The sequence below is a fragment of the Brachyhypopomus gauderio genome, unplaced genomic scaffold (genome assembly GCF_052324685.1).
Source record: "Brachyhypopomus gauderio isolate BG-103 unplaced genomic scaffold, BGAUD_0.2 sc81, whole genome shotgun sequence".
Taxonomy (NCBI): Eukaryota; Metazoa; Chordata; class Actinopteri; order Gymnotiformes; family Hypopomidae; genus Brachyhypopomus; species Brachyhypopomus gauderio.
The window spans coordinates 538974-564441 of record NW_027506902.1 but is presented as its reverse complement, the minus strand read 5'-3'; the positions used below and the strand labels follow the sequence as shown (position 1 = coordinate 564441).

Below are 25468 nucleotides of genomic sequence, written 5' to 3'. Positions count from 1 at the left end.
CATAACCACATTAGACACTGAATAGGGAAAATATTTTAATAGGAACATACTATTTAGGAGTGGCAACTGGTCTCATGGATAAAAAAAAAACAAGTGGTAGTTCTATGGCATACTCCAAATAAATAAATAAATAATTAAATGCGTTTAACAAACCTTAAATGTTTTAAAGTGCAGCACCTTTATTTAATTAGTAGTCTGCTTAGAAGTTGTCTTACAGATGAGCTTTACTCTGTATATTACAGGAAGAAGGCTAATGTCCAAAGGTTTTACATGAGATGATTTTGAGTAGTTTACATTAAGTTACACAGCACAAGATCTACATGTGTCCAAAGCCAAGTGCATTAGGTATAACATATAGGCTATGATGTAATGTAAGAAATGACCTAGAATTTTCATAGGAACACAGTCAGGGTCATATATGACCTTCTGCAGACAGGTATAGAGATTCAATATTAAACATATCATGAAACATTTGAAAATTATTTTCTTGCATTTTTTAACAAAGATGGGTATTTGCTGGCTTTTTCAACATAGGTTACATGTAGAGTAACTTTAAACATTAAATGGTTCATGCTCATTTTGTGGTATGTCAGGATAAATGTTGTACCAGACCAGTCAACACAAAGTCTCATATGTCTTCTCATGGGTGACCCAGGTTCCTAGTGATATATGGGTGAGCTCTGGAACATTGCCTACGTTTCTAAATCGAGCCTGGCTCTAGTCCTGCAGTGGGCAGGACTAGCAGGGTGAGGATGTCATTAGAGACAGCAGGGGAGGGAATTATAACACAATGATATGACGTGTTATGCATTTCCTTACCAAAAATATCAATGTACTGTTCTTGGGTCTAAATTGGTCAACTTTTTAGTTTATAGAAGTATACTTTAAGTGTACTTTAGGTGTATAAGTAGTCAACTTTGACTACACAACTAGTTTACATCTAGTTTTATTTTGTATTGCAATTATACTGTGAATTGCACGATAAGTGTAAGTACAGGGTATGTAACAGGAAAAGTTGCATATACTGTTAATTTAGTAGTTATGTGTTATTTGTCCTCTTTAGTTCAGAAGAAATATACGTTTAAGTATTTTTTTTTACATCAAGGGTGTCAAGCCCATATTTGGTGAGGTGAACATGTGTGGGGGCCATTCATTCAGCCATCTGCCGCTATAGTATAGTAGCCTGTATACACTGCCATCTTCTGGTGTTATAAACTGATAAGTGCACTGATGAGGCACTGCTTTATGAAATTACTGTCTGAGAACGGTTCGCTGATGTGGCGTTCTCCTGTATTTTGTTAGTAAGTAATAAACTATTGTTGAACTTGCAGGCTAGCTGCCATTTGCTTGACTTTCTGTGTTCTTTCGGCACATGTGTAGCTCTGGATGTCTCATAATGCGGACGGACATTATACTCTTTCATCTTTCATATTTCATCACAGCGACAGCTTCATTGCAAATCAAACAGATACACTTTCGTTGATTTCGAGGGGATATTCATTTTCCCACCGTGTTTTTCCCATCGTGTTTGAAATATTGAAATTCACTTCCAATTTAGAGTTTTTTCGGCGCTGCTATTTATGGTGACTCGCAATAAAAAAATCTTTCCTTAATTTACTTTAGTGGAGAAGCACAGTTTCCATAACTGGCTCCATCTAGTGTTAAAACTGAGAAGTGCAACAGAGTTGAGCTCAAGCTTCTTGTGCGGGCCATATTCAATTATATTTTCAGAATTTCCTGCGGGCAAATGAAAACTGGACTTCGGGCCGAAGTTGAGACAGAATAGTTACAGTATTCAAACTTTTTGTTTTACTTGTAAAACTATTTGTGCACTCATATCTTTCACCTAAAATGGTTTTAGGTGAAAGATTGTTGCTTTCATTGTTGCATCTTACATCTTAAATATTGATGATTCACCACACAGGTGAATATACAGAATTTCCAGATGATGTGTGCAGTGACTGCTGAGTTATTTACTGGTTAACTGTATTATCAACATTTTCCTGACACTTCAGGAGAAAACACATGCAGAAATTGGTGAGAGTGTCTACACATGTTGTGGTTGTTGACCAGGTGGATGCAGTAGTTGAAGTTTGAAATATAACTTTTTATATGTGCAATGTGCAAGTATGACGTATATAAATACGTTTATAGTGCAAATGCAAGGCATAATAAGGAACAAGTCCAGTGTGTATTCGCGAGAATCAGCAGTGTGGTAGAAAGTTCAGAAAAGTGACTGAAGTGGAAAAGAAACTGTTCCTGAGCCAACTGGTCCTGGCACAGATACTCCTGCATCTCCTCCCAGATGGAAGGAGGTTGTACAGTGTGTGGCTGGGATGGGAGGGATCCCTGAAGATGCTGCGTGTTCTGCGCACACAGCGCTGCTGGTGAAGATCTCAGATGGCCAGGAGTTGTCCACCATTGATGCGCTGATCAGTCTTCACCACCCTGTGCAGGGCCTTTCTTTCAGCCATGGTGGCGCTGCTGTACCAAACTGTCACGCAGTTGGTCAGTACGCTCTCGATGGTGCAACGGCAGTGGCGTGCACACATAGACATCAGGTGGTGCTAAAGCACCACCAACTCTGCCCTTTATCAACGAAAGTGCCCTTTTGAAACTTCGTTTTTTTTATTTATTTTTTTTTATTATCATTTTACTGAGGTCGGTTTGAAATGATCTTTTGAAAACCTGAGCTATTAAAAACAATGCCCTGAAATGAGCCACCACCTCACACACACCCGACCTCTCTCTTCCTTTAACACCAGATGCGCTGCAGCAGTTCAGTTCAGTTCAGCGAGTGGAAGGAAGCGTCTTCAGCCCAGCACACACGCTCACAGATAGACTTCTTCTCCCGTCCCCACCAGCCAGGTCACATACACATCAAGTCAAATCGTACCGTTTGCCCTCTAAGCCCAACGTGAAATCATTTTCTTGTGTTGTAAAATGTCTCATACAGCACTAAACTACTAAGCATTTTTAGCCGACTGGTCACCTGATAAACTCCTTCTCCTACTTTACGGTCTTTTACTGTCTTAATTGTAGGCCTATATTGATTTACTAAATGCAAAATATATGCAACAAGGCCTGCAGACAGTGGAGGGTAAACAGAAGTTACCTGAAGGACATGACTGTATATTGGATATGAATTATATCAGTTGGATGCGTGACTTTTTCTCCATTGAAAACTCACGTTTAGAGAATGTGACAAATAAAAGTCAAATTTCATTCAACATGTGCTTGTAATTTGTTTTATAATGAAGTGTTCCACGTGCGCTAAAAAGTGCCCTTCACCCCCCCCCCCTCCGACCACTTGCCCCCCAAAATGTCTGTGCACGCCACTGTGCAACGGTAAAAGTTTGTAAGCATTTGAGGTGAGCCTCATATGCTATGGGATTGTAGGCCTGTTCAGAAGTTCTGGCAGAGGATATGTGTAGACATGTCCACATAGTTTAAATGTTTTCTGCCAACTTGCCCCAGACTGTGCATTTCATGAGACGTAAGTGAATTAGTTATGGAGGCACATATATTATACATAGCTCGTACTACCTTGTGCATCGCTAAAGAAACTATCCTCATTGATTGGGAATCAAAAAAAGGATCTGTGTATCACTCATGATAAAAATAATTACATTATTATGGCTCAATCCCAAGTGGCATACTTAAGCAGTACGCACTAGATTTCAATGCAGTATGTTCTGCTCAACCGTTAATTGTGTTCCTTCAGTAGGCGACTAGGCAGTATGCATACAACTTCAGACATACTACGCTTGCCATTTTGAAGTATTTGACATATCACATGTCACACAATCATAGTTAAATGCTCCAGTTGAATCATGGGATCAGACAGTGTGCTGCAATCACATACTTCAAATACTTTCTGGGGATGGACTCCGGGGAGGGCTGCTTGTGACGAATAACTTACTGGCTGTACTCGTTGGAGGCGTAGAGAGAAGGGGGGGTGGGCACAAACACTAAGAGGAGTGAGATTTATTATTGGCAAATCCAACATTTTATTTGTAGAAACGGTCCACGGACATATCAGGTCAGCAGTCCAACAGAGAACTGAAACCACCATGTAAAGACCTAACAGACGTATCACAAACTACACAGGACAAATGTTACCTGACAGATGAACACATGAAATACATTAACCATACGAAAACCTATTCCATTTACAATCAGAACATCCAAAATAACCCACAACCTGAACCGCCAAAGACGGCATAACAAAGTTTGTCATAAACCAACATAAACAAGCAACACATGGTTTCACTAATGTCGCCCCCTCAATGTAAATAATAAGACCCATCAGTTTTACAGCAATCGCTACATGGTGCCCCCTCGCCCGCTCAACAATTGTTACACACCACCCCCCGCTCAACACCCCCCCACTATATATAGCTCTCCAGTGTCACATCTAGTCCCACTGCCACCTGTCAGTAGGGGTGGACTGGGGAGAAAAAGTGGCCTGGGTGTTCCTGACAGACTGGCCCACTATATATATATGGGACTAGATGTGACACTGGAGAGCTGTGACTGTTGACCTGTGTTTGGGTGCTTGTATGAGATAGATTAGCACCTTATCAGGATGCCCAATACACTTTACAATTGTTAACACAGCTACATCACAGACAACCAGTCACACACCAGCAGCCAATTGTGCACAGCGTACTCTCTACCGGGATCCACAGCCCCCTGGGGGACTGAATGGGGTGCATGAAGGGGAGAGAGGACAGACCCTAGTGGCAAAGCACCATCCACCACTGGGCACACACACTCAGACAACAACTTGTTTTTTAAATGAACAGACACACACACACACACACACACACACACTTTCCTGCAAGAGTTCTATAAATTTAGCCTGTTTAATCTCTTTCAGCTTCATTCATAGGCAGTTCTGCAGCAATCAGACAGCTCCTGAAGGTCCTAAAGGTCCTGGGTCATGTGAAGACTCTTGCACTGGTGATTAACCTTCTGTTTGAATGTAGTTGGCTTCCTACAGAAATCTTGCTGATGTTTTTTTCTTCAAAAATCCTGACAAAATCATGTTCACTTAAAAAACACAAAAAAAGAGAACATGGTATACTTGATATTTAAGATCCACATGGCATATTCAGATATTCTGAGATTAAGGCATAACCAACAGAAATACGGATTCGATTATATTTATCCTGACATCACACTGCCAGACTAAAGGTTTGTTGTAAGCAAGATATATCAGTAATTATTCAGCTTGAATGAACAAGAACAAGGCAGAGATCATGTGTTTGCAAACTCCAGATGTATTTCTCACTATGTTGCTAAGAAGATAAAGCTTACATCTCCTGGTATTCCTAGGCTGTCTCCCATCCAAGTACTAACCAGGTCCGACCCTGCTTAGCTTCCAAGATCAGATGAAATCGGGCGTTCTCTGGGTGGTATGGCCATAAGCAATAGCACACTTTTGAAATGTAGCTTTTATAAACTAAAATCACTCCTTGGGCTGGGCCATCCAAAGGGTTCCCTTTTGAGTCTTGGTCCTCCCAAGGTTGGCTTGCTCATTAGGGATCTGGTCCTGTGCACTTATAAAGCTACTTTGTGACATGTGTTGTAAAAAGGGCTATATAAATAAATCTGACTTTGACTCTACATGAAAATAATTCTAATATATTTTTTAATGTATGGTGCAATTTCATTATGCCCCATTGGCATGTGTGGAACTGCAGTGGTACTGGAGCAATCTGGAGTCAGAGACGCCACCAACTCTCCAACTTAATGAAAACCCACTAGTGGACTTTTATACTCGACGAGTAGATCAAACCTCAACCTCTCACTCTGCAATGCTCACCCGGGGCTGCCTGGGTAGCTGGAACTGGGATGACTCGAACATTTTAAAGTATTCCATATACCCAATTGTTCCAGTGGGTTTTTTTGTTTCATTTTGTTCTTAAATTTTCACAAAGTGAGTTTCAAGTTTTCTCAGCACATAAGATGAATAAAGCAATACAATTTTAGAGTTATTTTTGAAATGCAGTTCTAGCAGTTAAGAAAATCTGTAATGCATGAATCATGTTACAGACTCTTTCATGATTCCAAATAAAGCACAAAACACTATGTGACTAATATACGTGCCATGATTTTAACCAACTGGACTTTTATTTCTGAAAAATATAAAGCAACACACACAGTTTGTTTCTGTGCAACATTACTAATAAGCATACATATACATACTGGCTCTCTGTGGAGCAGATAAAACCTTAACCACCATCTGAACTTCATTCTACCAAAACTGACATATCTGAGCAGAGAATTTCCTGTGCAGCTGTGAAGTGATAACGATGCAATACAAGTATATAAGTATACAGACTATACTGACTTTTGGTGCATAATTTTGACTTTGTGAAATTACAAAATGGTGTCAGCACTGTACTCACATTTCAGTTGTTTATATCACTAAAGTTAACCAAAAAAAGAGAGAAGCAGAATTAAAAGTTTGTGTAATGCATTCACATTTCTGCTCTGTAGTCATTGGGGAACTAAACTGATGACTAAGCTGCATCTTTCAAGATGATATGAGAAGAGATGAGAAAAACAAAACCCAGAGCCAGAGAACAGTTTCACTTCCTTCATCAAGGAGCCCTCATCACTTCTGTTTTGATAATTGAGTATATAGTTAGCAATGGACTATTGCCTGTTTGGAGGAGCAGAACTATCAGTAACTTTAGCTGCATAAGATAAACAAAAATAAATACTGAAAAGGCACATCTGTTGATAAAAATATCACTTGTCCCAATTTGCTAACAACAAATTGGGGCTATGAAAATATCACATTAATACTGATATGTACATTATTTCCTTCTTGAAGAAAATGAACATTTGTATCTTAAATGATAATTTGAACAATTTGTAACAAAGCATAATATTTATAATCCCACACAATGTTCTGCCCACCTGTACTTACAATGTGTAACTTGTATTCAGTCTTCCTCAATCTACCTCTACCTCCCATCTTCACACACCCCACTTGTCTAATGTGCCTTGCTGACTTCACACTCCTCAACCACTTCCTTCATCTCAGGCTATAACAGAGAAGTAGGTGTTGTTGTCGCTGTCCGCAGAGCTGAAGGACCCTGTTTGCCTGCGATTTGACCCCTGACCCCGCAACCATCCTCCCAGCATGAGACTGCCTTGCCGTCCCAGTGCTGCCTTGCACATCAGGCCGAGCTCGTGACGGAACTTGACCCCCACGAGGCCGTAGAGCAGTGGGTTGAGGGCACAGTGGGAGAGGCCCATGCTCTCCGTCACCAGGATACCTATGTCCAGCACGCGGTTGAGGCCACAGCTGTTCTTAATCAGCCCCACCATCTGCAGACTGTCCAGCATCTTCAGGGCATTGTACGGCGCCCAGCAGGCCACAAACACCACCACGAGGGAGACGATAAGCCTGAGCGAGCGCCGCTTCTGCCTGCGCGTGCTGGCATGGCAGAGCTCCCTGAAGATACGCACGTAGCAGTAGAGCATCACCAGCAGGGGGAGCCCGAAGCCCAACAGCAGGTTCAGCAGCTGCATGGCGAAGTGCCAGCGCTCAGCGTTGCCGCTGGAAAAATCCACGCGGCACACCAGGTGGACGCCGCTGCCGTCCAGCTCTTGCACACTGCGGAAGTGGATTTCCACGCCGGCCAGGGCCAGGCAGCAGATCCAGATCAGGGCGCACGTCAGCTGAGCGAAGCAGGTGTCGCGGCGCCAGCTGGTGTGAACGGCGTGCACGATGGCCAGGTAGCGGTCGAAGCTGATGCAGGCCAGGAAGAGCACGCCGCAGTAGATGTTCAGCCAGAAGAGCGCCCCCGCCAGCTTGCAGAGCGCGAGGCCAAACACCCACCCGTGGATCCACTGGATGGCGAAGAACGGCAGCGTCAGTGCCAGGAGGAGGTCGGAGACGGCCAGGTGCAGCAGGAAGGTGTCGGTCAAGGAGAAGGAGCATGGGTTGTGGCGGTTGTGCCGGTAGCGCTGAACCACGCAGAGCACCAGCACGTTTCCCACCAGGGCCAGTACGAAGACCACAGTGTAGGCCACAGGGATGAAGCGCTGGGTGAACTGCCATGTCGCCTTCAGACTGCAGACAGTCACCTCGCTGTCATCGTCTACGGAGTATGGGTAGTCACTATAATATGTATAATTCTGAAAAATGTTAATCTTATATTAGAGGGTAATACAGAGTCTCTTTAGTGGATTTATAGTTACAGCAACTCCAAGGAGCTATGGTAATAGTTTCCTTATGAATAATGAATAGTTACATTCATAGTGAGATGGTTTTTAGAGGTATACACTTGGAAATGTAAAAAAGTCTGAAATATATTCACTTGTGTGTATTTGCAATATTTGTCCTAGATGTATTTGTGAGTCATGAGATGTAATCGTTTTATAGTGCACAAGTAAGTGGTTTACTGTGACTTTGATATGTCACACCACACAGCAATTTCCTTTTGAACATGATATGATATAAAAACTAGATGTGATAAGAATTTTCCTTCTTGAAAAATGAGTTATACTTACATAGTCTGTAGTGACTGCCTGTGAGTTCATTGCAACAGAGAAGAGCAATTAAGAACTGGTCACTCTATTCCCTCCGTTATCTGTCTTTCTAAGAGAGGGAATGGAAATGAGAAGTGAGGAACAGATGAAATCTGCACCAAATACATAAACACTGTGGTTCAGCGGTTAAGATGGAAATTTGATGGAACACATTTGAGGAAATAAAAACCAAAAGTATAAAGAAGCAAAGCAAAACAGCAGCTGTAAATAGACACAAAGGTGAACTGAGACATGCGTAGATGAACTGAGACAGAACGTAGACAGACTGAGACACAAAGAGTGCAACATTTAAAGGATCCACACCAGCATTCTTTTAAATATCTTTACTCTTGTGTTGAACAGTTAAATGAAGGTGGAATGGTCAGAGTGGTGAAAGCTGTTGTAGCAGTCTGTGGACAATCTATGAAGAACAGATACTGACAGAGGAAATGAAAGCACAGAGGATTTCCTAACTGAAACTTCTGCCATCACTGTCTGTTGAATTCCAGCACAGGCACACCAAGTTCTACTTAATGAGGTACTGGTTAGATTAACCAAATCTTATTTAATGTGGAATGTGAAGGACTTGTAGAGAGGATGCCAAGACATTAAAGAAAAATGAAAAATTAGGGTTATTCCACTGAAGATTGATTTCTGAACTTCTAAGTCACATTAGTATTGCATTTTTTACAAGTGAAAATTAAATTGCTTTATTTGCACAAACACTACATGTGTTTTTTCACCAGTTGTCATTTTCTGCACATAAATGCTGTAAAGCACAATATTATTTGGAATTTGTGATAAATGTCATGAGTAGTATATGAAATTAACATATACATATAAACATTAAAACCAGAAAAACAGAATTCAAGTGTCTTCTTGTTTATTTTTCCAAAATTATATAGACAACATTATATAAATATAAAAATAATATAAAGACCCTTTATTCCATAATAAAGCATTTACCCAAGTTGGAAAATTCTGATTTCCACCAAAATGACAAATAAGGAACTTTGTTCCCATGTTTAACATGCACACCATAGCTGTTTTTTTAAAACGTGCTAATGTAGTAAATTATGCAAGCAATCAAATTCTTAAAAGAAAACCTACAAAGACTATTAATGCAGTGAACTGCTTACCAGAGGGAACTGCACATTTCCAGATTAACAGAACTATAATCAGTGAAAAGAATAACTTTACAAATAATATGAAAATTCTTCTTCTTAAGAAGTAAAACATGAATCAGAGGAATAATGTCTATTACCTGCTAATCCACTCTGAAAGAGATGCTTGTCTCACTGAGATGGTGGGCTGACGTGTTTGGAGAGGCATCAGGAAATGAAATAATTTGCTTCTTTCTGAACCAACAGACTTGTCGTTCCTATGTAGTCAGCATTTTAGTATGCAGTGAATGTTTTATCAGTATTCTAACACCCAGGGGTTTCTTTTTCTGATCTGTGCCAAGTTACAGCCTGAAAAAAATGTTGACGTGGGTGTAATCTCTATAATGCATCCCACAAATAACTGGACAGGATCATGTTTTGTTTAACAATTTAAAATAAAACAATTCCTGTGACCTCAAAGTGCAAATTGAGCTCACCATATATGTTAAAACAGATCATACATGAACTCAAAAATGGTGTATCATTCAGTCAGCTGTAAATCAACTTGTCATGTTTAGTACTTGATTTTCTTTAGGGTTTTTTGCAGCTGATGGAGGACATTCCTGACCGAGATCTAACAAGGTAGGTTGAAAACACTACATGAGGAAAAGTAGAACTTTATAAGATGAAGTGAACATGAGGAAACATTCACATCATGATAAAAACCATAATATTTTATCTTTTTTTCAGCCTCTTACTGGAAGCATTTTAACTTTCTCTTTTATTTGTTGGTTTGGGGGTTGTCCTTAAATAATAGGAACAGCCTTCTCAGTATTGCCCAGGTCTGTTCCAAAATAACTGCCATCCGGCAAAGGGACCTGTGTATTTTATAAGAAAGACAGGTGGTTTGGAAATCCAGGGAAATAGTGTCCCAAAAGGGACATATTATGTCCTCCGAATTCACCTTGATCCACTCAGGCTGTTTTTCATTTAGGAGAATGAAAAGACATTCTCATTCGTTTATTCTTTCGGCCATTGGGTGGCTGAACCTCAGTCACGAATTATCATAAGGAGTAATTTCTTATCAATGTAGTTACTATCAAATTGCACTATTCTGTGCTTACCTGCACTTCATGGAGTTTTTGAAATGTTGCACATATTGGGTATAAGGTATATTGACTATAGAATGTCTTAATGTGTGGAAGATAAATAATTAAAGTGATAAATAAAGTTGTCTGAATCTGAATCACATTTGTCTGACAGTAGGTTGGGGGATTTGTTACAGCTGTCTTTACAGCCACAAGTTGATTTTGTGCTACCTGTACAGGTGTGACCACTGCATTCACATATTGAAAAGCCTGTAATGAGGAAGTCAACCCAGCACACAATCCAGAGGCAAATCCAAAAAAAAAACAGTAAAAAGACAACAAAATCAGAACAAAGAGGGCAACAACACAAAAGGGTCCAAAAAAGTAAATATGTGAAGTAAGGCAGAGGTCAAAACACAGCGGACATACAATGGGGGGGGGGGGGGGGGGTCTCATAAAGCACAAGAAGAATTCACAAAGGTGTGGCGACACAGAGGGGCATTAATGCACACAGGCTCACAAGGCACAGGCTCGACTTAACGGCCCATCAAAATCTCTGATCTTCATATATCTTTCAGACCTGTGGATTTATGATGTGTGAAATCCAAGAAACTCTACAGGGCTGGAAGAATATCTTACACTGTCTTTCATCTAGTCCATAAGGGGTGGTAACACACTCTTTTTTTGTGAATTTAGAGAGTCTATTTGAGATACAGACTTCAGTAGAATACACTTATATGTGTGGGCTAAAACAAAAAAAAAAGTTTTTTTTTTTTTGTTTTTTTTAGTTAAACTTAGGATTATAGATGTGTTGAACTGTTACTATTTTAAATGGTATTCTAAATTCTGATATTTGATAACAATAGGTCCACCAGCTACGACAGTGTAACCTATTCTGGAATCTATATTAAGATAAACTGCACATGTCTGACCTGGAGGGCAAGTAACATACATATATACATACATTCTACACACATTCTAAGCGCATACAAAAATACTACATACCTACATAAAGACTACATACATGCTACACATAATCTCACTTTCAACAAAAGGAAAATTTTATATTACAACATTGAACCTTGTTTTCAAATTTAGTATACAAACATAAATTTAAATAACTAAATTAACAGCACATTTGCAACACATACCAGAGTAAATATGCTGCAAAGTGCACATATTATAAAGTGTGAATTGTCAATTTTGATATTTTTAAGCATTTGCTATCTGTAAACACTGCAGCATGAACAAACCTGTAAGATATTTAAGTGTCACCTTCTGTCTCAGTGTTCTGTCCCACATGCAAGATGATCTTTACAACATTGAAATTTTCAGGAAACTGTGGCTAATTTAATGCTGATGATGTCTCGTAAGTCACATGCTATATAACGATAAAGAAACAGCCTATGGCAACAAGGAAGAAGAGACAAAATGCACATAAAACCAGTTTGTGTGTGAAAAGAGCTAGTATTTAAAAAATTCACTAATTTTAAGAATATGTATTTTTCCCACAAAACCACTTTTCATTATTGGGAGTCGCTCATTCATCATATGATAGGATTACGTGATTGGAAAGGTTAGAGCCAATGTGTACTCTTCTGAAGGCCCAAAGAGATATTTTAAGATGAAAGTCCTAAGCTTAAGCTTAGACTTTAGGTGTCCCTACTTATGTCTCATACTGTATGTATGGAGATGTGGCCTATATATGGACAGTTACAGGAACTGTTCCATGTTTCACCAGTTGTCCTTGCATTAATTCAGTTTTTACATGAGGAACTGGCCTCATATCAAGAGACAACAGCAGCACAGTCCAGACCTCAGTCTCATATACAGTGTGCTGTATTTCTATTTAGTTAAAATAAAACTATATGAATGTCTTTAAATTGATAGGTGAATTTCTTGCTGGTTTTCCCCAACAATATATGGCAAATTATGATATGAGGAAGATGTACTTCTTGTCATGATGATAGCTGCCTCATTTTGACCAACACTTTTGAACCGGTGACAGTTTCATACACTTATTTAAAAAGCAATATGTTTTAAAATACGTAATGTAGCCATCACCTACTGTTCTAACTGTTCTACTGCATGAAAACAGCACCGTATTTTGGCTTTCGTAACATCGCTACTGAAAATGCTTTGCAGCCTGTGGGAATGTGACACGTAGGATGTGAGAACAGATTCTTTTACTAGTGTATAGCTGTTCTGCATGGAAACTAGTATTGCGGTTATGACTTTTTACCATAGATATTTTTTTGACGAAATCTATGCTTATTTGTAACTTTATGCTTAATTTATGCTTATTTTGGTCCTAATATTTTGTCCTGAGAATCTAGATAATTTTCAACAATGCAAAGGTAGCATAAGTATCTTCACAAGCTCTTTCGTGAGAATCAGAACATTTGATCCCTGTTGACACATGAGTAACTGTATTCTTTAAGTCTTTGCTTTAGGGGTTGGAGGGCCATTACTGATTTAAATGGTTTTCTACTGAAAGAAATCCATTAGTACCTGTTATACTGAATGGTATACAGTGAGCTTCAGTGGGAATGTAAGGTAGACCTGCCCTGGTGAGCAAACAGAGAAGTCAAACACTTCAACAGACCGACTACTGATAACATTCACTCACAACTCTATTCCCAGCTGGAACCTGTGGTGGGGGCATCTTTATGTAACTCATTTGTACCTTGTATATGAAGGGCCAATCTCCTAGAAAATGTATAAATATATATGTAAAAAATTATATAATAATATAATTTATAAGATTAATTGAATATTGTCTCTCATTATCCCAGATGCGCTATGTGCATTTCATTTTCCACTACACACTGTGCATTGTGGTTGTTTGTATGATCCAGGTAAGGTGAGGCACACTTGAGTGTTTGTGGTTGTGGGTAAGTTCAAGGTAAGGTGAGGCACACTTGAGTGTTTGTGGTTGTGGGTATGATCCAGGTAAGGTGAGGCAGACTTGAGTGTTTGTGGTTATGTTCAAGGTAAGGTGAGGCACACTTCAGAGTTTGTGGTTGTGGGTATGGTTCAGGTAAGGTGAGGCACACTTGAGTGTTTGTGGTTGTAGTCCAGGTAAGACGAGGCACACTTGAGTGTTTGTGGTTGTAGTCCAGGTAAGACGAGGCACACTTGAGTGTTTGTGGTTGTAGTCCAGGTAAGCTGAGGCACACTTGAGTGTTTGTAGTCCAGGTAAGGTGAGGCACAGTACTACATAAGCTCTATACTTCTATCCTGGTAAGATCAATAAATTTTAAAACAATCCTGAATTAAATGCTTTGTTTAAATCAATTTTGTAAACCAATATCAACCAATATTGATTAGTACAGTAGCCATACAGTTAGCTGGTTTTATATAGTGAATTATTATATGTTTATATACAGAATATGACTAAGTGTAATAGATACAGATTTTTTTTTTGAAGGTGTGGCTTGAGATACAGATACTGCATCAGTAAAAAAATCCTGAAACAAAGTACCTCAGCCCTTTTACCATTGTGATATGAGATGGACACACCCACCTACACACACACACACACACACACACACACACACGCACACACACAATTCGAACAGCACTGGCGCAAATGAAAAAAAAATCCATCTCATAAATTGTAGATAAAGGTGTGTTGAGAGACGAAAGCTAGCTCGCCCCAAAACCAAACACCTCTTTTCCTGTTGTTGTTAGTATGCCAGAAGAGCCACCCACTACAGCTCGTTATGGCAACAGGTTTCCTTAACACTATCGACAGAACTGTGACATCACCAAAGGTATAAACAGTAAGGGACTCTTTTCCCATTTCACTGGATGAGTGGATGTAATCCCCTGAGATTTACTACACGAGACTGATCAAAAGCTGCAATAAGTGAGTCAGGTATGAGAAGTCTTAATTATTTTAAAAGAAAATATAACTCAGTCTGTCATGATGATTGTTATCGTGTATGATTAGTATGATTACTTTTGAAGGAACATGTCATTCACTGCAAGGTTTCACTGCAAGTAATTTGGTTTCTCACATTGGAATTAAACTAATTTGCAGGAATAGTAGGTAATGGGGACAGTCTATGCAGGATATTTCACAAGTATGACAATTCCAAAAAATAAATAACATTTGAAGTTGAGGTTTACACAGAGAATATGTAGAGGCACAGGTAAGTATAGCTTAAAGCACACCCAGTTCTTTTTACCTTCTGTCTCTTCGATGTGCATGTTTGGAGTAGTGATGGCATATCAGGCCGAGGTGATCAGCACACAGCCCCAGGTGACCATTACCAATTACACCGTCACCACCGTGTCTTCTGACTGGAGCTCCAACCTCTGTGATTGTTGTGATGACTGCGGCATCTGTAAGTGTGTGTTAGATGGGAAACAAAGTGATTTTCTGCTGATTGTGACCTTATCATTATTATTTTGACTACTACTACATTTAAAACTACATGCCCAATATGGTATTGTTAGCATGGCTTAAGGTCTGTGGGACTGGCTAACAGCCACTGAGCACACATGCTCTTTCTACACTGCGAAATGAGCAATTACCGGTATATGGATCTTTTCAAATGATCTGGGAGGCTAGAATAGAACTAGAATAGTTTAATTTGTTTTTGGCTGAGTGAGAATAATAAACAAGCTAATTTTGCTGTTAAATGAAACTAAGATTGAGGGCAAAAGCAATAGAGTCCTGCAACTATGATATGACCAGTAATCAGTGTTTAGTATGTACTCAGTCCAAGTTTAATTCAGACTGGAGAATGACTATGAAGTTGGTCTGACCTTGCTCTCCACAGGCCTCTGCGGGACATTTATTCCTTGCATACTGAGCTGTAAGATTGCACAGGACCATGGAGAATCATGCTGTCTGCCCTTCCTGCCGGGTGCTATGATTGCTCTACGAACCAGCATTCGTGGCAAATATCACATCAGTGTAAGTTGTATTCTGTGTTAATTTTATTATTTACAGATTTCTTCAATTATACATTTATTAATAAATCTGCCATTGTGGTAGATGACAATTACTATAAGTTATATTTAACACTATTACAAGTCAAATACCAAAACATCACAGCATACATAGACAATCTATTTAATATTGTAGTATGTATTTTAAGGTAAACTAATATCTCAAGCATATCTTTGTTCCCTATAACTGCAGTAGGATCATCAGAGCCCTACAGTATCACTTAGTTAACCCAACATGCATATATAGCCAGCATTGGAAAGCATCTCTCTTTCCTTAGGGCTCTATCTGTGATGACTGGGTCGCTATGAGCTGCTGTCCTTATTGCGGTATCTGCCAGATGGCTCGAGAACAGAAGACGAGAGGCTGATGTGTCAGAAGGATAGGTATCTGAAGGATGAAGAATATACTGACTGATACACATATCTATAGGATAACTGGTCACAGTTAGTATTTTATTACAATTAAGACAATTGGGATTTTGCATTGGCAGGATCTTACTGCTTGTTTCTCTATTCCAACAGTGTTGTTTAGGACAATATATACGTATATATATATATATATATATGTATTGGATATCAAAGGATGTATATCCCTAGTAGTTTCAATAAAACATTGCTTTTAAGCGCTCTTTGAGTGTCAGTTTAGGGAACGGGGGGGGGGGGGGGGGCAAAATGTTGGGCACGTTGTTATCACGGGTGTTTCCTCTTTCTGTTCTGGTGAAAAGAATTTTGTTGAACTAGAACAGTGTTAAGAGAAGGTTGGGAGAGAGACAGCCATGTCAAGACAGAGAGACAAACTGCTTTTTGGCTAACCAAGTAATTACCAAATAGGATTTTCCTAAGGTAAGACTTATAATTAATGTAAACACTATCCTTACCATTCATGTTAGACAGTCAAATTTTAAAAGGATTTTTAATTTCTTACTGCATTCATTTCAGCATAATTCAGCAAAACCTCACTTTCTAATAGCAATTCACATGGTGATTTAACTTAATTATATGCTTCATATTTTTTTTTATAAAGATTTCTGTATGCAAACAAAAATATAATTAAGCATAATGGAGTAGCCTGACTATTAAGTGATCATTAAGACCCTTTATTACTGTACTGACCGGCCTTTTATCTGGGGGGGGGTTGGCGAACGTAAATTGTTGAGTGGGGTGGTGGGGGGTGGCGTGTAACGATTGTTGAGTGGGTGAGGGGGCGTCATGTAACAATTGCTGTAAAATAAATGGGTCTTATTATTTACATTGAGGGGGCGGGACACCTTGCCTGAGGGGGCAACCTTGCCCCATCCCCCCCCCCCCCCCCCCCCCGTGGCGCCGGCCCTGGATAAAATGTAGTATTGTGTAAACTTAGTGATCAATTTGATATTCTACAACCATATCTAAAGACTATCAGAGCTAAGAGAAATTCTTATTCCATGACATATGAGCAATCATGAGTATTTAATTCCATGTTTGCAGAAAATTACATAAAGCAATTAACACTTGAAAAAAAAACATCAGGTAAATACATATTCTTGCATTAACTATTGTTTTCTGCTAAATAAAATCTGTGAGGCATTGTAAAATTTGATACAAGCAAGAGGGCCCACCCACTTTTTTACATTGCAGATGAAATCAGGAGAGTTCTTTAATTGTTACTACATTCATGTAATAGAATGTAAAATTATTAAATTACATATAATATCTGTAACTTTCATTTACTAATAAATAAATTAACACAAAAAACAATAATCACAGCCAAGCACAAGTGGACAATCATAGTCACTATAAGTATAAGTGAGTTGACTATTGTTTAAAAACAGCAGTCAGAATAAAATATGTATTTTATTGTGCACTTGATTCCAGTACACATATTTCAGGCAGTCAATGTAAATAAATCCAAAGCATATTTATCAGATTGTAATTTTGCTTAATCTATGTATGAGGTATGGCAAATAAGCCTTTATCAAGGTGACAAAGTTAAATTTCCATTCAGCAATACTACCAGGAAAAATGTATTTGTTAGTTGTTCCATTTAGGGAAAAGGGAGCAAGGTTCAAATGCAAGCCAGTCCTATTCTTCTCAAAACCCTTTGGTTTTGTTTGCATAAGGGGCATTCCTTATTTGATCATTGTTAGTTCCACAGCTGCATTGTCCTTACTCCACCCTTGAGTCATTGCTTATTTGTTTTTAACATTAGGGAACATCTATTAAAATAGTGCTTTAACAAATGGCTGTAAATGAGAACTTGCTTCTACCATCCTATCAGAGCAGAAGCAACAAAATAAGGAACACTGTCAAAGATACCTTTGTTATAACAGAAAATGTCATTTTAAATCTACCACATCTTCAGACCCTCCATAGATCAGAATGTGTAAGTCATTAAAACTGATTAACAACCCATTTGTCTTTCTTCTTTTCCAGACAGCTGTGTATGAACATAAAAAACCCAGAGTAAAGATCAAAAATCCATCTATCCTTAAATATAGAATGTCGCACCTCGCATGAAGATGATCTTTTTTTTTATAGCTTAATCAGTGGGACACTGCAGAGACACATTTTCTTTCAGAAGTATGGCACACTGGTTCCATCTGCTTATTATCTCAGTGGCAATATTCTCCTCATTTCTTCAGTCCACCCTAAACTACAGTTTCAGGAACTGCAATGAAATTGTTGATTCAAAAGGAACAATATTTTATTGTATGAAATCGCAAGCACAGACAGTTTCTGCCATACTGGATGATGTACCACCTTCTGCAACGAACATTTCAATCCATCAACATAACCTCTCAGACATTTCTCCAAGAAGCTTTAGTCACCTGCCAAAACTAAAATTTCTCAGACTTGACTTTAACAATATAAGGAAAATTAACAAGGATGCCTTCTTTAATCTAACATGTCTTCAAACCCTGAACCTGTCCACCAATGCTATATCCAATCTCAGTCATTATTCCTTCAGTGGCCTCAAAAATCTCACCAGCTTACTCTTGGCCAACAATCAACTGAAAAGTTTTTCTTTGGACCTGTTTTCTAGTTTGACCAACTTAAAGATTTTGGACCTACGTAGGAACCAGTTATTCAACTTTTCAGCAGTGGTGCATTCCATAACACACCTCTCAGCTCTGATAACACTGGACCTTTCATTCAACAATCTACACTCCTTGGATCATTCATCTAGTCTTCCACCATCACTTGCCTCCCTTTATCTTGGTAATAATAAACTAAGCACTCTGGGATGCAGAAGGGATTTTCTAAGTAGTGTCAAAGTGTTGGATGTCTCCTATAACAAACTTCTATCATCTATGGCATTTTATCATCTGAATCTCAACAGTCTAAAGTACCTGCGACTGCGTTCCACCAATGTTTCTATAATAACACTCCTAAAGGATAATTACACCAATGTGCCACCTCAACACATAGACTTCTCTGGTTTGGGAGCAAATGATCCCCACTTTCTGTCTTCACTGTGTAAACAGCTGTCCCACTATCCAAAGATACATATAAATAAAATGATCCTTCAAAATAATGGTATTAGGACTCTGAACAAAAACATATTGTCTAATTGCCCCCATATATCTGGGGTCTTGGACCTCTCATCCAACGCACTGAAGAATATAAACTGTTTGGAGTTCCTTAAAGCACAAAATCAAGTGACAAGCCTCAAAATTGAGCATAACCACATAACCAGACTATTATCTTGCAACAGAAGAACCAACCTGTATCTACCTAACCTTAGAGAACTGAGCTACCGCTACAATCGCATTTTAGACATAAGTGCCTTTGCTTTTATTTATGCACCCAAAATAACAATACTTAAACTTAACATTAACATAATTGCCTATCTGGACAAAAAAGCTTTGAGGGGACTTAGAGACCTTGTTACACTCCGCCTAGACAACAATCTTCTGAGTGATCTCTATGCTGAGAGCTTTGAAGATCTTCACAGTCTTAAGACACTGAACTTGCGCAACAACCGAATTTCTGTCATCTTCAACAATACTTTCCTTTCCCTCAGTAAACTGACCATTCTAGATTTAGGGGGAAACAAGATAACTCAGTTAATGCCTCAAGCTTTAAATGGACTTGACAGCTTGTCCAATCTTTATTTAGACCGAAATCATCTTAAATATATTGATGGTCAACAGCTTGGAAGGCTTCATGGCACATTACAAGTGCTTGATTTATGTTGTAATTCTATCTGCTATTACTCAAAACAACCGTACTCTCCATTCGTAAATTTAATAAAACTCATCGACCTGAAATTAGATGGACAATTGCCATACGGCATCTCCATATTACCTAGTGCATTTTTCCATGGCCTTACTTCCCTGAAGAGTCTTTACCTCAGCAATAATCATCTCTCTTATTTCAATGCTGACATATTCGATGACCTGAAAAGCTTAACTCATTTATCATTAGCGGACTCTGGTGCTGGTGTGACTCAGCTCAAGCCAGGTATTTTCAAAAACCTGCGGAAGCTGGAGACATTACATATTGAGAACATGGGTGTGGAGTCATTTTCAAAAGAGGTATTTGGTAATCTCACAGCATTGAAAATGCTCTATCTTAATCGCAATGCTATGCAGACCATGGACATAAAATTGCTGGAAAATTTAACTAATCTACAGTACTTAGACCTGCGAAATTCTCCACTGAGCTGCAGCTGTCTCAATAGTGAACTACAGAATTGGACTAAAAACAACCAGAAAGTCCAGCTTGTATATCTTTACAATTTGTCTTGCCAGGATCGACAAGGGTCAAACTTTTACAATTTTGAAACCAATGTGTGTTATTTGGATCTTGGAGTCTACTTGTTTGCCTCCACATATCTTGTAACAATTGTATTAATTCTAATACCACTGCTTCATGTAAAACTTTACTGGAAATTTAAATATGGCTACTATGTTTTCCGTTCATGGTTTGGGGAACAGTGGCGTCGTCTCAGGGAAGAGGAAGAAAAATGCATGTATGATGCTTTCATTTCTTACAATTCAGCAGATGAGAAATGGGTGATGGATAAACTGCTGCCAAATCTGGAAAGCAATGGGTCTTCATTCAAACTCTGTCTACACCATCGCGATTTTGAGCCAGGTCGCAACATAGTTGACAACATTGTTTCGGCTGTTTACAACAGCCGCAAGACAGTGTGTGTGATCAGTCAAAGCTTCCTCCGTAGTGAGTGGTGCTCCCTTGAGATTCAAATGGCTAGCTACCGTCTATTTCATGAAATGCAAGATGTGCTCTTACTTGTCTTCTTGGACTCTATACATGAGCGACAGCTGTCCATGTATCACCGTATGAGGAAAGTTATGCTGAGTAAGACCTATCTACAGTGGCCACAGCCAGACTGCACAGACCCCATCAAGGCGCAAGAACTCTTCTGGAAGCAGCTCAAGAGGGCAATACGAAGCAATAATAGTAGAAGCCAAGAAGAACAGATGGAGGAAGATATGCATATCGTGCAGCAGACTAATGGTGAAAGTATGGAAGAAAGTGACAATTTTGGTAACCATCCCCAAATTAACGATGAGTCCTATTACCTAATGCCTTAACAAGAATAAGCCTATATATTCATGTCTTACGCCCAAGTCTTTGTCACGGGACCATTAACATTTAAAAAAAGACTACATAAAATACACAAGTATATCTTGAATGTATCTGAAATGTTCACAGGTCAAATTTAATAATGCAACATTTCTTACTCATTTTAAAGTTTGTGTGATGGTATTTTGTATGGTGGTATTTTGACAGGTATTTTGGATTTAACTAGGTCTTGCTAAAAGACATATAAATGTATTTTAAATATATTTTAAGAAATCGCATCATGCTGTAGCAGAATGCAATGCTTTATTACAAGATATGAAAGCTCTATCGGCATTCTTGCTTAAAGCTGATTTAAAACTGACTTCAATCTATGTCTAAGTTAAGATGTCTGTATCTACATCAGAGTTTCACTATAAAATGTTACTCCACGCACTGAAAACCCACAGAAAAATTATCTGGAGTTCCTTATTTTAAAGCAACCCAGTTCAGTTTAATGCATGTTTATGCATTCTTATCACCAGGGCTTTCATGTTAAGCTGTCCAAATCCAAATAATATATAATTGTGTCTAACATATTGAATTAAAACCCCAAGTAACATATGGGGTACGTCATCTCCCATTATTAGGGTAAGACACCACCTGACACCAATAAAATAACAAAGCAATATTAAAAACACCAAACTTTTTTTCCTTTTTTGTGGTATGTTTACTGGATTCAAAGACACAGGTATGCTTGAATATTTAGCAAATAGTTATTTGCTTGCAATGATGTTTTTGATACTTTTGATACATGAAGTCTTTGTTATTTAGCAAGAACTGACCTATCTAGATCAATCAATTACTTAAAAACAAACATCATGCTATGGCAAACTTGACATGAAACAAAAAAATGATCTTTAAATAGAACCAAATAACCACCATCATCTGTTATATCTCCACACGTTTCTTACGAGACCAGTAATAAATTTTAGCATAAAGAAATTAAACAGTAAGCTGTTTAGTTACAGTTATGGAATTTTAGAGCTTGGGAGTTTAAACTGAGTTTTCTAGAGTTTTGTGTTTTAGAACTGAGTTTGGTTCAGACTTGAATTAAAGTATAACTCAGTGTGAAGTGGATGACATTTTTATTATTATTATTTGCATCCAATTAATGGTCCAAACAAAATTACAACATTTAACAGTGGGTATGCTATCTTATGTCCTCCAAGATCTACTGAGGCATACCATCATTGCAGAAATATGTAGCTCTGTATGTAGCAAAGCCAATGGCTAATACTGAGTATAAGAAGTGCTCTGGGGCAAAAATGAAGAAAGACCCCTCTCTGTGTCTGACTGTATATAAAGAGTCATAGCAGACCTTTCTGATGAGTTGATGGAATTCAAGGGATGCGGAAAGCGATAATAAGGCTCGTAACGGAACCCTTCAGGAGGAAAGAATCCTGAAACAGTGGAGGAAGCACCAAATGGTGATCTCTCATTGAAACATTCCAGTTTATGCTGAGGAGACCAGTTCTTCAACTCTGTCAAATGATCTAACGGTGCATGGGTTCTATTCATATTTTTACCATAAAACAAGAAACCTAAATCCGGCTTACTTCTCCACTGTTCAAACAGTTCATTGCAATTTTCTGACCTCATTTCACTGCTACCCAATTTTACTTGCTTTCGTGACAGCAGGGAGAGGGGATTAGAGGTCAGCTGCTCCCAGTTTTGATAACTTGATGTGAGAATTTCAGGAACAGTAAAATCCTGATGCATGGGAAATCTCTGTGAGTCGAAGTGCTGCTCTCCTCTAAGGGACTCCTGAGACTGTGCTCTTATAGTCCCCTGATCCAGCTGTAGACAGTAAACATTTACTAAGCATCAATCTTCATCCACATACCATTTACTGCACAAAAAACTTACTTTTCAAACCAGTTTTACCATATAAGTGACCTTTCATTAACTTGGTGTTTGCTATAAAATGAAACTTGTCCACATATCCAAGTATTTTAAGTCTACTAATCCACTTACCATATCTTGGAATGGAAGTTGTTGATTCAAGCCTAAATCATGAGGGGAGTATGTTCCCCAAGCTTGCCTCATCGTATTCCACTTTGCTCCCATATATTTTCTTTGTGATCCATCATCTACAGCACAGATTCAATAAATATTACTCAGAGCAGTTATCATAAGTATACAATGTGCTGTAATAATTATCACTTATTACAAGGTGACTCACCTGTCCAACTATCAATATTTGCATTTTGTTGGCTATCTTCATTTTTCCATGCATGGCTGAAACCCATGAGTGTGTTGTCCTCACATCTTTGCCCCGAGTCATTGCATGCTTGTTCAGTGTTGTGTGATGAGCGTGGCCTCTCTGCACTGATGTACGAGCGTAGCCTGCACAAGCTGTGCTGGAGCTGGGAGCTGTGCCTCTCCTGCAGGGTCTGCAGCAATACCTCTCTGCTCTCTGTCAGCAGGGGGCAGCGTCGTCGTTGAGGAAGGATATTCAGAGTCTGACAGAGACGAGCGGCCAACCTGCCCACTACTCCTTGATTTTGGCCATGACATTCATCAGCCAATGCAACATGCTCTCTGTCCAGTGCAGGTGAAGAGGTTATGAAGGATGGATTACCAGAGTCAGAATGTGGAGCACACATACCTAAGAGTACAGACTTTGTAGGACTACTTTGGGTATTTACAAAACCATGTCTCTTGTCAATGGCAGTAGTTGTTTTCGTTGTTTGTTCTTGATCAAGTGATTTTAAGGTGTCTTTCATTTTTGGAGTGACATGGGGTTTGTTGCAGTTGGCTTTAGCAATAGTTGAGGAAGTATTATGATCACATTCACTCTCTAATGAAGACAAAACTACAGGCTCCATCCCTCTCTGACTACATGGGCTACTAGATCCGATAGTATTATCTACAGCTTCGTGAAGACTTTGTGCAGAAATGTATTTTCTATCTGTTTTATACAAAGTAACAGTGTCTGTTTGCTGAGACAATATATTTCTAGACCTCTTTGATTTCTGTTGTTCCTCTATACATCTGCCACATTCACTTGATTTAGACTTAAAGATCAATGGAGAATGTGACGGAAGTGAAGGGGAATCATTTAAAGTATCTTGTCCTGACTTATGTTCTTTGGACCTGTGCCTTTTTTTCTGATTTTTCACAAGTCGCTCAATGTCCACAGACCTGACCTGATGGCTAAAGAGGCCTCTGATAGATGTAAGACGACCTTCAGTAATGAGACTTAGCTGCTGTGGAGGTATTGGCTTAAGAGCTGCCCTTTCTTTTTGGAAATGTTTCACTAAATGACCAGAGGGGTAATCCTGGAAATTGTAATTCTGTGCTTTCTCTTTGCTTCCTTGTTTTTGTTGATGTTTCTGGTAAGAATTGTTGGTGTCATGTCCTCGAATTTGGTTCCTTTCTTTTCTTGTTTTGAGACGTTTTACCTTTTGAGAAACACTGCAATCTTCTGTCCTGTTGGTAATGCAAACTGATTTGCAGCAGGAGACAAGAACATCTTTACTGCAAGATTTGACCTTGGCCTTGTTGCTGAAGGTGTTGAGGGCATTCTGTTTTTCTGACAGAGGTCTTCTGTCACGGTGGCTCATAGCTGATTAAGTACACACAACAAAGAGAAAGTGTTTGGATTTCTGACGTGAGGCTACAAACCAAACCAGCCTGTGCTTTGACCAACATTTGTCAATTCGAATTACAAAAAAATAGATAATTTCTTAGCTTTCAGTAATTGGGCTAGGTAAATCGGCTGACAATTTACCTAGCCCAATTACTAAATGTGCTGTACAATGTTAAAAATACGGAGAAATGTTTATTTAACTTGTGTCTAAGGAAAGAAAAGACATTAGCTAGCTAACCTGGGTTAGCTAGTTCGCTGGTACTGGTCGACAATAGAGATTAACAGCTGGCATCAATTAGTTAGTTTGCTAACTAGTGCTATTGTTATGGAATTATATGGTTTGTATGGTTTTCATACCTCAGGTGAAGGGCTTTCTTGTCCAATTGTTCAAAACATTCAAGTAGAATTCGCTAGACAATTACATACTTTAAATATAGGTAATTATGTAATCTAGGACCTATTTTACCTATCTAGTTAGTAAAGATGAACATCCTCACGCCGTTAATTTGAACGTGCCGTTGCCTGGTAACGTGACATATTTGCGTCTGATCTGAGAGCAAAACTTTTAAGTCCACATTTCAAATTAAAATTTTATTCTT

At 38.9% G+C, this 25468-nt stretch overlaps 4 protein-coding genes and 1 pseudogene across 7 annotated transcripts; 2 read left to right on the top strand and 3 right to left on the bottom strand.

Annotated features, from left to right (window-relative positions):
* Nucleotides 1-5315: 5315 nt before the first annotated feature.
* LOC143493106 (5S ribosomal RNA) lies at nt 5316-5434 on the bottom strand (annotated as a pseudogene).
* Nucleotides 5435-6111: 677 nt separating this feature from the next.
* On the bottom strand, nt 6112-12086 carry cxcr3.2 (chemokine (C-X-C motif) receptor 3, tandem duplicate 2). Of its 3 annotated transcripts, none has more exons than XM_076991183.1 (3): nt 11998-12086; nt 8536-8623; nt 6112-8160 (listed from the first exon to the last, which is right to left on the bottom strand). In XM_076991183.1, exons 2-3 carry the CDS (start codon nt 8563-8565, stop codon nt 7057-7059), a joined length of 1134 nt encoding a protein of 377 aa, XP_076847298.1. In that variant the 5' UTR covers nt 8566-8623; nt 11998-12086; the 3' UTR covers nt 6112-7056. The 3 variants fall into 3 exon arrangements, with proteins under 3 accessions (XP_076847298.1, XP_076847299.1, XP_076847300.1); XM_076991184.1 differs by lacking the exon at nt 11998-12086 and adding an exon at nt 9818-10345; XM_076991185.1 differs by lacking the exon at nt 11998-12086 and adding an exon at nt 9693-9805.
* A 2306-nt stretch (nt 12087-14392) lies between these two features.
* On the top strand, nt 14393-18199 carry cnfn (cornifelin). Of its 2 annotated transcripts, XM_076991252.1 has the most exons (5): nt 14393-14615; nt 14971-15096; nt 15535-15671; nt 15985-16090; nt 18119-18199. In XM_076991252.1, coding segments are annotated over exons 1-4 (354 nt in total). In that variant the 5' UTR covers nt 14393-14614; the 3' UTR covers nt 16075-16090; nt 18119-18199. The 2 variants fall into 2 exon arrangements, with proteins under 2 accessions (XP_076847367.1, XP_076847368.1); XM_076991253.1 differs by lacking the exon at nt 18119-18199 and having other exon boundaries at nt 14393-14624; nt 15985-16232.
* Nucleotides 18200-18243: 44 nt separating this feature from the next.
* Nucleotides 18244-25419, bottom strand: prr19 (proline rich 19). Its single transcript, XM_076991245.1, has 4 exons — nt 25227-25419; nt 23460-24845; nt 23252-23367; nt 18244-23074 (listed from the first exon to the last, which is right to left on the bottom strand). Exons 2-4 carry the CDS (start codon nt 24841-24843, stop codon nt 22508-22510), a joined length of 2067 nt encoding a protein of 688 aa, XP_076847360.1. The 5' UTR covers nt 24844-24845; nt 25227-25419; the 3' UTR covers nt 18244-22507.
* tlr21 (toll-like receptor 21) lies at nt 18268-21246 on the top strand. Its single transcript, XM_076991238.1, has one exon. It carries the CDS (start codon nt 18268-18270, stop codon nt 21244-21246), a length of 2979 nt encoding a protein of 992 aa, XP_076847353.1.
* Nucleotides 25420-25468: the final 49 nt, after the last annotated feature.